The sequence below is a fragment of the Myodes glareolus genome, chromosome 23 (genome assembly GCF_982192425.1).
Source record: "Myodes glareolus chromosome 23, mMyoGla1.1, whole genome shotgun sequence".
Taxonomy (NCBI): Eukaryota; Metazoa; Chordata; class Mammalia; order Rodentia; family Cricetidae; genus Myodes; species Myodes glareolus.
This window is the reverse complement of record NC_142048.1, coordinates 53,070,881-53,083,119: the sequence shown is the minus strand read 5'-3', so window position 1 is coordinate 53,083,119 and position 12,239 is coordinate 53,070,881. Positions and strand designations below refer to the sequence as shown.

The window sequence follows — 12,239 nt, the reverse complement described above, 5'->3', positions numbered from 1 at the left end:
CGCCCTGGTGAGGAGACTATTTAAAGTCTGTCCTCTAATGAGGTTCATTAGATCACAAGGAACTAAGGGAGCAACAGCTGGGTTTCTGGGAAGCTGAAGAATGGGATTCTGAGCTGCGAGTCTCCTTTGGATGCGAACCCTACTCATTAATGATGGTGGCAAAGCAACTTGGAAAAACGTAATTGGGAGAGCCTGTCACCACTAAAAATAGTCTTGGCACAAAACAAGAAGAAAGCCTATCTCCAAGCTAGTCTCCCTTCTAGTCTCCAAAAATGGATTCATTAGCTTTTTATCTGTCCCTACCACTGGACACATGTCCACACTCACCAACCACAGTCCTCTCAGAACTCACGGGGGGGGGGGGTGGTTACACAGTTCAGGTGCTAAGCTGAGTGCTCCTGGAAGACCCTGTTGAGTGTTCCCTGTTAATGCTCTCTTTCTACTACAGCCATGGGCGACATTGGCTCCCCACTGCCCATAGGCAAGCTTCTTTTTCCTCTCTACAAGAATTCATAGGGAAATGTACTTTGAAGGAGGAACCTGGGGGCATGTGTTTTATCCTACTATGAGGCCAGCATCCCTGCCAGCAGTGTGAGTACTTAAACAAGCTCAAATGTTGATACATCCCACAGCTGTAGTCAATAATGACTACACACATGATTACATGTAGCTTACAATGACCGGGAACAGCCATGAGCACTGTGCTTAGCTGTCAATGAGAAGAAGCAGGGCATGCTCAGAGACGGGAAGATGGTTGTTTCTAAACATACAAAGGTGTGATGCTGGGCGATGGTTATGATCTGACACTGTCTGTTAAGTCTGAAGGCCTCATCCAAAATGAGGATGCTCACGATGGAATTTGGCTGCCCGTGCCCCAGAGAGTAGACCTTGGAGCTATGGCTGTGTCTCTCAAGTTCAGGGCCATGATGCACAATGTCTAATAATAGATGGAGTAACAGTACCACTCAGGCAGAAGGGCGGAATGGCTGTGCAGATTCCTGTGGCTGGACCTTGCCAGGGGTTTAGCTGTCAGTTCACACAGGTCTCTGGTTAGAAGTGGGAACCCAGAGAAGCCATGCAGAACCTTAACTTGGCCAAGGTCAGCTTTCAGAGAAGCCATAATGAGTAGTTAGGAACTGGGGGCAGTCTAGAACATGTGTGATGCTCTCTATATACCGTTTTAAATATCCAGTTTGGCTACTTATATATATTTATATATAATTTAAAGTGTAAAGGCTTCTGAATCATGTATCTCTACAATAAACATGTTTCTTACTTTCAAATATAAATAACAAGAAGTGTGAGACAAAAGCATGCTGACTTCTCTGTTGCGTGGGTATCCTGCCCACCCTGCGAAGGAGGGGAATCTCCAGTGGGAAGATCTCCCGGGCTATAGAGAACTTAGGACCACTTGGAGTGAGAAGGTGAACTCCATGAAGCTGGGGAACTCAGATGATCTCAGGGTGCTGTGGATGTGCTTGGGGGTGGCCAAGAGTCTTTTCTTCTTCCTGGGTTAAAGGACCAGCAAAGTAGGAAACTTATCATCCAGGCTCCAGAGAAGACACATATTGGAAAGTAGAAGGTTCCCTTCTCATCTCACGGTCTGGCCATTTTGAGATAAGCCACAGGTAACCGAAGCCTGATAAATTACAGCTCCATTGCTATGCCCATGGTTTCCATGACAACACACTGGGCGATGCTGTTGATTCAGTCTCAGCACCAAATGGAAACAAGGGTTCCTTCTATAGGGAAGCAGCCACAGGCTGACAAACTGGGCTTAAGAATATGTGTCATTTTAAGGATTTTTAATGAAGAAACAAAATGGTGTTTGAACTTCCTGGGGTTTTTATGTACACATTTAAAAGAAAAGTATATCAGTATCAGCATTGATCTTGTGTTTCTTCTGGGTCTATGTGGGTAAAATAGGGACTATAGGAAATAAAGAGAATTTAAGTTACAATAAGTGGGAACTTCATAAGAAATGGTAATCCAACACATTCAGTGATTTCTCTAGGTTCTAGAAAATGAACATCATAAGGTCCTATTTTTTTTTTCATCCCCTTTTTCGAAGGATAAGACCTAGGTGGTTTGTAGTCCTCAATAGCCATTGACTGTTTGTTCTGAGAGTTTAGAGTGGCTTTTGAGTGAGGAGATGGTGGTCAGACTTGATTCTCAAAATTTGTTATAAAGAGAAGTAACGTTAGATACTGAACTAAAGCTGGCTCTTGGTGACAGCCAGTGACACAGACAGCCATGAGAACACAAGGATGCAGATGTGGAAGAGAAATGCAGAGACAGAATTTAAGTGAATGTGTCCATTTCTGTTCCTGCATCGCTGCCACTGGACCTCTGAGCCCTGTGCTCATGACAAAAGCCCCAGGCTCCAGGAGGCCCTAGCATCCCTACAGAGTCCATAGACGTCCCTCTGTCCAGCTGCTAGACTGCTAACTGCCTGGGTTTTGTATACTGCCACTAAAACCGTATACTTAGAGAAGTCCAGACCAGGCTTCAAGGACCCAGCCACACTCATGCAGCATGTCAGAAGGAAACTCAAAAGGACACTCTTAGAAATATCATTTTCCTAGAAAACAAATCCCTATTGTTCATAAAAAACCCTACATGCTATTTATATTAGCATGGAAGGGACTTGCTATCATTTTATGTAAATTAATGTGTATTTATATCTTCTCAATTTTCAGGAAAATTGTTAAATATTTTAAAAGCTTTAGCAGCTTCAATTTATAATATAGGAAAAGATAAACTCCTAGAAATCCTGAAGTTTTCTTCCCTGGCCACAGACATCCCGCGCAATCCCCAGGGCTTCCTTCGTTCCGACAGAGCTGTGGCCAGTTTATGCGTCAGTTCATCTTCGGTTACAAGGGTGAGATTGACAGGGTGAGGCTATTCTGGTGATGAGGTGAGCCTTTAAAGAGGCCACATGGCTCCTGTCTTCTGAGAGATGGAAACCATTAAGCTTGAGAGGGTGAAGGACACATGTTAGAAACTGAAAGTGGATCCCATTACCTGAGACACGGCCATAATCACAAGGACGTTTATTTTACCCGTGAGTGTGAACAGACAGCTGGGTTTGACCAGGCAGCTTCAGGTACAGGCAGGACTACAGCAGCACCATAATGGCAGCTCTGGGGGAGGTACCAGCCGGAGGAAAGACACAGACCCTATGGATCCATCTAATGTTATGTGCTAAACCTGTGAGCCCATCCTGTGTTGCTTACAGAATCGGTGGACCCATTCAATGTCAAACAGAGACACTATTGACTCATCCAATGGCATATAAAGAACTTGTGGGCACATCTAATATTACACGTAGAACCCATGGGTTCATCCAAAGTCATTCTGAGACCCTCTCGGCCCATTCAATGTCATGTAGAATCTATGATCCCATTCCATGTCATGTACATATACAACCTGTGGGCCCATCCAATGTCAGACAAAGAACTCCTCTGTGTCACATGGACCTACTGCATTGGGGATAACTGCTTGGCAACAGATACAGCACCTCAGGTAGAACCGACTGCACTGAAACCCTGATAACAGCTTTCGAAGTTGGGTATTTTTTCCACACAGTGGGAAGACACTGGAGGATATTCTGAACTCCTGGGCTCTGGTGTTATTTCAAAGGATTAGCAACCACAAACAAGGTCTAGAATGCTAGATGATACCATAACCTGTCACAACGAGTCACGGGTGTCTGCTCTGATCTATCTATGTTTCCAAAAAGAAGGAGTTTCCAAAAATTTGCAAGCTCTTTTGCAAATGCAAAAAAAATTTTCCAAAATAGATAAATAGAGAGAAATTTGATAATAACAGTGGTACTTTTAATGAGAGTGGCCTCCACAGGCTCATAGACTTGACTACTTGGTCCCCAGTTGGTGAAACTGTTTGGGAAGGTTTGGAAGGTATGACCTGGAGGAGGCGTGTCACTAGGGTGGGCTTTGAGGTCTCAGAAGCACATGCTCTTCCCAGTTAGCTCTCTGCCTCCAACTTGACAGTTATGATGTGAGCTCCAGCTGCTGAACCAGCACCAGGCTTTTGCTTCACAGTCACAGACAAGAACCCACCGAAACCATAAGCCTTATTAAGTTTCTTTTATAAGTTGCCTTGATCACAGTAATTTGTCACAGCAATAGAAAAGTCACTAAGACACTAACAGTGTCTACCTTTTTAGGTGACTGAAACACTTTCAGCTGGGTCACCAGGGGAAGGACACGGCTCCCTGGAAGCTCTCCCTTCCTGGACATGCTTTGTCTTCTTCCCACACAGATTCCAAAGCATGCCCCCATGGCACTTTGGATCCCTGAATGATATCTGGGTAAACACTCTATCTTTAGAAGACAGCAAGGGTGTCAGAGACGTGCGAGAGATAATATGGAGACATCGCCAGTGGGCTGTCCTGGCTAAGACAACGTCAACTTGAAATTCAGTCATGACCAAAGCAAACCAAGGTTTCAGGTGGATTCTCCTGATTCTAGAAAATGCTGCGCATCTACGGTAGTGTGCAAAGGAGACACATTGCAGCACGTGACACAGGGCTCATATCCAGTCACATGGGGCAGCGGGTAGTCACCAGTGTGCACAATGTGTTTGTGTCTGGTGGGAAGTGACGACAGTGGCTGTGTGGTTCCTAGCAGGGGCCGGATGGGGTTGAAGAGCAAGGGCCCTGTGTGCATCAGGACAGCTAATTTCCAGAACCTCGGGGTAAAGCCAGAAGCACAGTACCAGGGCATCAGGATCTTCTGAGAGGCACCTTGCTGCTTCTAGGTGTGGTTCAAGCCTCAAGAGAGCTCCAAGTTTGTAAAGATTTACTTGTAGGAGTGAAGTATTCTAGAAAGACAGTTTCAGGTAGGGGCATCAAGCCGACCCTGTCTATCAAGATCCTGCCACAGGCAGACAGAGACACAGTCAACATCCTTAGCTGCAATCAGGTGCATGAGAGTGTATGGAGGGCCTGCTGGACCTACAGGAACCTTCTGTGAACCCCTCAAGGGGGCTAAAATGTCAGAGCCTCCATGCTATTCTCATCCCCTCCTGACAGCCCCAATTTTGCACCCCCAAATCACAAAATGGCTCTAAGGAGCTGGGGAATGTGTGTGGGTGGCATGAGTGTTGGGAGAATGTGGAAGGATTATGGCGGGGGAAATTAGCTGTGGGTTCCCGGCCAGGCATTGGTCACCTGAATGAAGCCGCCATCAGAGCCACCAGGAGCCATCAAAGTCAAACTGTGATGGCACTTTGGGAAAGGTGTCTTTGAGAAGCAGGGCATTGAGGACTTGAATGTCCCAGGCCACTGTTCTTCCTTATCTCTGGGTTCCTGAGAGGAGTTTGTATTACATGAAGCATTAGCATCTGTTGTATTAAAAGTTTAATTAAAATCATTATGTAAAGCAGCTAAATACACACATTCTTTTGTTTTTCTCCTTTTTAGTCTACTGCCATCCATCCCAAGTTGTGTACTGCATAGATCTCACACAGGCCAACTGCTTGTTTCAAAGTCTTGACAATTTCCTGTGTATAATTAGTACAGATTGGCTATCAGAGATGTGCAAATGAGACAGTGCTCTGAACAATGTCAGCTCTGTCTTATTTTCCTATTTATTCATAGTTTACTGTTCGTCATGTACCTGAGAGCATAATAATTTCCCCTTTCTAGACAATCGAGGAGGACAGATATCTTCAGCATAAAAACCTGTTTCCCAAGATCCTAATGAGAAGTTCATCATGGCAGTCACACAGAAGAATAGTTAGCTCTTTAAACACGGGCTTTTATTTGTCTTCAAGCACAAATGTGAAATATGTGATGATTTTAATATTCTGAAGTTTATAAAATACTGTCATTAAGAAAGACACACAGTGTTGGTTATTTGATCCTGGAGCCCCTGTCTGAGCTTGTCATGCTAACCCACAGGCTCTACTTTAGTCAGCAGGATTATAATGGCGTCCTCACAGGTGAAGCCACAGATGCCGTGACCTGGAGTTGTGTACCTGTTTGTGGCAGGGTTTGCCGTCACTCACCTTTGCATCTGGGTCTGTCTTCCTCTGTGTTCCAGGTCCCATTGGCTTGGCACTGCAAGAGCCTCTGACCCTGCAAGAAGTAGCCAGGGCTGCAGCTGAGGAGAACTTGAGCTCCGTATTCATTCAGTGACCCCGAAACCAGCCTCCAGAGCACATGCTCTGACAGCTGGCCTTCGATGCTGGGGCAGGGCACCGCTGTGAGAGAAACACCCGAGCATCAGTACGGCCTCCTGGCAGACAGCCCTTGCCATAACTGCAAAAGGTAGGGCCTGCAGGTCTATGGAATTCACTGTGGTGTGGAACCTGAATGCCCTCAACCCTTGTTTCAGGACTTCTCTGTTTTCCACATAGTCACATGGGAGGGAGCCTAATCCCAGCCTGTGTGTTACTGTCTCATTGCAGATGTGAAGGGGATCTTAGTGGTGGACTGTATTACAACAGGAGGAAATCCATTCCTTTTCTGTGCAACACATACATCCACACACATGCCCTTATTCACACATGGGTACATGAGAACACACCTGCCTTCACACATGCATACCTATACATACATGCACACACATGTGTAAAACCACTTGCATATTCAAATGTATGCACATGTTAGTATACATGCACAAACATACATGAGAATTTATGCACACACTATAGCTGCTTTTACTAGGTTTACAAGCACATAAAAATAGGCACACTACATTACCATTGTTAAAAAAAATAGCCAGTATCACAATTTAAGGGAAAGATTTCCCATGATGCAAGGCCAAGAAGACAGAAGTTCCTGAGTGTAGAGCTATGGAAACATTTAAAGAATTTTAAATGAACTTCACAAGTTAAAAGCAAGAACCAGACAGGTGTGGTAACCCATTCCATTAATCCAAGCACTGTGGAGGCAGAGACAATTTTGCAGAGGCAGAAACAGTTCTGCGGAGATAGAACTCTGTGAGTTCGAGGACGACCTAGTCTACAAAGAGAGCTCCAGGACAGCCAGGCCTGTTGACTGAAACCCTGTCTTGGAAAACCATAGCATTAATCACAAAGGTTCCTCTGCTGATATCTGTCACCAGCAGCCGGCTCCCAGCAAAACTTCTGGGCCCATAGTGATCAGCCTTGAGTCCAAAAACAATAGCTGATGTTTTTTCTAGAGTAACAATAAGAAATGCATTTTGTTTTTAAGTTTTGTTCACATTCATTAAAATTGAATCTGCTGTGTGAGATGCTACACAATCTCTCCTTCCTATGGCAACTTCTAGTTCTATCTTCTAATAAACTACAAAGAATAAGTGTTTAATATAAGAGTAAAGGCAATGAGGTTAAAAATATGAAGGAATATTGGGTAATTTAAACTCCATTCTTAAGCTTTATGTCTCTATATTTTTGGATGTGTTAAATATTCTGCATGACCATGGATGTATACATGGTTTACTTAACAGTAGAAATTACGTCTTTCTGTCGCTAGGATATGTTTAGCTTTTTAGGCAAGACAACCATCTCCATAAAGCCTTCGGCCATATGAACCCTGAACTCAGCTGGAATGTGACAAAAAGGCTTTTCCTTTTGCCAGTGTGTGCTTCTGGAACTAACTTGTATATTCTAATCACCTCCTCTATCATAAGCTTTGCTTCTGCCCAGGGTGGAAAGGGAGTTTTCATCTGGCTAATTCCATCCTAAATAGCAATCCGACAGTCCACAGCTTCCTTGCTTCTTCATGAAAACAGTATTTGTCTTGCTTTTTTTTTTGTGGTCAGTGGGGCCCTGGTGAGGAGGGGTGAAGAGTAGAGAGTCTGGAGAGATGTTTTTTAATTGTCTTCTAGCTTGTTTGTGTCTCTTGCTCACTCTCTACTTGGCAACAAGCTTTTTAAAAAAACTGTAACCACTATATCTTTTCATAGTTTTCCAGCCAAGTCAAATATAGGTCACACTTAGCTACAGTTGTCTGAGTGTGCGTGCGTGCGTGCATGTGCACAGTCTGCCAAGGAACTTGTCATGATAACAGAATAGCAAAGACATCTACTGAACCACACCGGTGAAAACTGAAGATATGCTTCTTCTTTCTCAGAGGCAATTCCCACTGAGACCACACACAGCCGTGCATAGCATCCTTGTAAATGATAGCCAAATGCAATCTATAGACACGGCATGGAAGCCACTAATAATGATTCTCTCTGATAAATGCATAAAACAATGAAACAACATATTGTAGGAAGCCAACAGACCGGCCTCTGTAGAGAAGAGTCACCACAAATGCTAACACTCTGGGGCTGAAATGGACCACGATCCTGACACCACAGAGGACCCAGATGAGCAGCAAGGGTCTCCTAGGAGGAGAACTGAAGTCTGGGGTGGGCATGAACTGCAAAGCCCATCCTGTCTTTTGATTGCTGAAGAAAGAACACATGTTTTCAGAAACAGGTTTCTACCAGTTTTTAATGTTTTTTTATGTTATGTTTCTACTGTAGGTTTTATGTTTTCGAAGTTGATCTGTGGGAAAGGCTGTGCAAAGCAAGAATAACTCACAGTTACAGCTGAGTGACGACATACTTGGGCGGTGAACCCCGAGTGGCACATCCTGGGCGGTGGGAAGAAGAGTCCCTGTGTGTGATGGTGAAGGAGGTAGCCTCTGTGATTTGCCTACATCTATACCTGCATTCTTGCAAGTAGGAGCCGTTGTCACACACGTGGGTTGCTATGTGAGGTGACAAGAGCAACTGTTCGATGTGGATCCCAAATGCCATAGATAGCTATGAATATGCATGAGTATATAAAATAAAAATAATTTAAGCCAGGAATTGGAAATCAATCCCCCGAAGAGACATCCTTGCTCATAAACGCAACGCCCGATGATGCACATCTTTAAGGGCCACCCTTTTTGGTTCTGAGTAAGTGCTCATAAAGCATCACGAGATGAGAAAGGAGAGTAATCATCATCATCAACACCATCAACACCATGGTTGTCATCATCACAGTCACCATTACCACCATCATCATCATCCCCGTCACCACCGTCACCACCATCATCACCACCACTGTCATCACCACCATCATCATCACCACTGTCATCACCACCATCATCATCACCACCATCATCACTACCATCATCACCACCACCACCATCACCACCACCATAACTGTATTATCTACATTTCACAGGCAAACAAGAAAGCCGTGTCAGCCAATCCAGGGAAGAACTCCCTCTTGCACAGCACCTCCCTGAATTGTGCTTTCCCTGGCAACACGAAAAGCAAAATTCATCCCACTAATTACTAAAAATAGGCAGACAGCAGGCAACACCTTCAGAAGTTCATCATGGAGGTCACAAATACCACAACAATCAAATATCAAATAAATTGCAAGGTCTCTGAAGGAAGATGAAATGTTGTTATAGCTGAGAAGTACAGGAAACCAAGTCTATGGTGTCATGAATTTAATCGGTCCATATATTTGACAATTATGAGAGAATTTTCATCTTGAGTCTATGATAACTATAGACGTAACTGGTAGAATGTGCTGGTTTCCCCACACACCTAACATCCCTTTTGGTTGCTCTTTTGCAGACAGAAAGGCTCCAATCACCAAGGGGTCATTTTCCCCCTTTCAACTAAGGGAGCATCTGCAGTGGTCCACCTATCCCAAGGGGCTCGACATGGTGAATCTCAAGCACTGTGGTCATGGTTGACACTATTTTTGGCACCGGAACCTAATTCTACCTCTTAAATCAAAAGAGTGGAAAACACAAATAATGACTAGTTCCCATACAACAGACACATTTTCCCAACTGCTGGATGTCACGGAGATGGAGAGAACACATGTATCTGACAGGGGAAATCATGGCTTTCATTTAAAAAAAAACTTTTTATTTATTTGCTTATTTATTTGTGTGTGTGTGTGCATGCGTGTGTGTGAGTGTGTGAAGCTGGAGTTATAGGTGGTTGTGAGTCAACACCCCTGGTTGCTGAGAACCTGAATTTGGGTCTTCTGAAAGAGCAGCGTGTGTTCTTAACTTTGGAACTATCGCTCTAGTCCTTGGCTGTCAACTTTAGGGAGAAACCAATTCTGGTTTCTTGAGCCAGGGAAAAGCAGCACAGCAAGCGGCTCCTTCCTGGGGACACACATGCTATAATGAGTCTGCCACCAGGAACATAAAGCATTTGCTCTGGTAGTTACAGGCCCTTCTCATGAATCTTCCCTATTTGTCTAATCAGCCCCTAAGTGTGGAATACAATTGTCTTTTTATTTTCTTTTAACAGAGTTTCCCTGCCTCATACTTGTGTGGGTAAGTACTTCTTATTACCACGTTCAGTTGGAGCACATTTAATTAGATTTGTAAAATTATGATTAGATACCTTTGGAGTGAAATAATTTAATCACCCCCGTCTTCGCACTCACAGCTAAAGTGGCATCTTTGCAGACCGCCAGCCGCCTCAGCTGATGGGAGTGAGGGAAATGGGTTGAACCGTGGAACTTCAGAAGCCTAGACAGCAAGGCCATCAGCTAGGCAAATAGTGAATTGACGGATGTTATGATGTCCTTTCAAGTTCTGTGTCTTGTGGTTCATTTGGGTAATTTTCAGTGAGAACATTTCTACAGGGCGGGTGGCTGTGGATTTAGAGGGGAGGTACCTTCTCTGGGTCCTTTGTACTTTCTGTGTTTTATGATGAGACCTTGGCACGTGAACTTTCTTCACTGACTGTGTGTCTGATATGCAATCCCAGGCTGCCCCTGTTGAGCCCAGGCTTGGTTTTGCCGTGTCCCAAGCTTGGATGCTTTCAGATCCAATGTGAGGAGTGTGTAGGTCACTCCTTTGGGTGTTGAGTGTCGATTTTGGGGTGGGGATTCCAGTGGGTGGCAAGCAAGACACTGAGCTTTGTGAAGGAGAGCACAGGCACCTTTGCAGCGGTGCTTTAATTTCCGCTCACCGTTGGTCTAGTTTATAACAGATTCAGGTTTAAATGTCCTGCACGTAGTTCCTGACATTAGCTCCTTAGACAGATGTTAAATAAATGCGTTTTAAAAACATTACTTTTGCTCCTACTAAACAATGTGAGCCCAGGGCAAACACCAATAACTTAGTCTAACATAGCCTGCAGTCTATTTGGGTTATGACGACAGAGCCACCCTGGGTTTCACTTCCCAGGTGCAAAAGCTACTGGTGTCACAGCACATACTCCGAAAAGACCCTCAGGAGGGTTGGGTGCCCAGAGGAGCCCCAAGGCCCTAGAGGCCTAAGTTTCCCTTCTCCTTCTCCCAGCACAGTGCTAGAAGGTTGCTGAAAAAGAATTAATTGGGAGCAGGGATGGAGTGGGATGTTCTCATGTTCTGTATGGTTGCTGTCAGAATTTGACACTCCTAGGAGACATTCTGTCTCTCTGTCTCCTGCTTCAAAGTGATAGGCAAGACAGTGACCACTGGGACAGCAGTTGCCTGATGCCCACAAGTCTTCCCCTAGTCTCGTGTCCTGGTACCTCCTTGTCTCCTGCCCAATGACTTCCCACAGCGTGAAGGCAGAAAGCTCCCTGTCAAAGTGTAACTGGATGTATTCAGTGTGTCTAGGACTGTTGCGGCTTTTTATAGGGTTTCTACTGTTCATAGGAAAAGGGAATGGTAAGGTGATAAGCAGTCCAGTGGGCAGACATTTTTAACACAAACAGCTTTTTGAAAAAGACTGATTCATTATTTTAGGTGTATTTTCTGTGTGCCCAAATATATGTATGTATACTGTGCGCGCGTGTGTGTAGGAGCCATTGGAGGCCAGAAGCGGGTGTTGGATCCCCAGTAGATGCAGTAACAGATGGCTGTGAGCCTCTGGATATGACTTCACCTTGCTTTTTTGTCCTAATGAAGGGTTTGCATCTCATTTAATCGTGAAACATTCTAATGCTTTGCTGGGTGTGGCGCTGTACACTTTTTAATCCCAACATTTAGAAGAGGCAAATGTATCTTTATGAGTTTAACTTCAGCTTGGTCTACATAGTGAGTTCCAGGTTAGCTGGGGCTACAAAAGTGATATCTTAGCTCAGAAATAAAGTGGGGGGGGGTGGAGAGAGAGTCTGGTGCTTTGCACACAGTAGGTCTTCATAAATGATTAATAATTAATGCGATTCATGAACAGCATCAACTCAGACAATGCCCACAAACTGGAATTGCAGACTAGACATGTGTGTGCGGAGATGGTTGGCTTAATGCCCTCGCCTCCTTCCCAACACATGGCTCAC

At 44.5% G+C, this 12,239-nt stretch overlaps 1 protein-coding gene across 2 annotated transcripts in view; it reads right to left on the bottom strand.

Annotated features, from left to right (window-relative positions):
- The window catches only part of Csmd1 (CUB and Sushi multiple domains 1), a 1,511,659-nt gene that overhangs the window by 56,030 nt on the left and 1,443,390 nt on the right, over window positions 1–12,239 (bottom strand). For both annotated transcript variants that reach the window (XM_087901170.1, XM_087901171.1), the window contains exon 51: window positions 6,034–6,228. In XM_087901170.1, coding sequence (XP_087757296.1) covers window positions 6,034–6,228 — 195 coding nt within the window. The remainder of the gene's footprint in view (window positions 1–6,033; window positions 6,229–12,239) is intronic.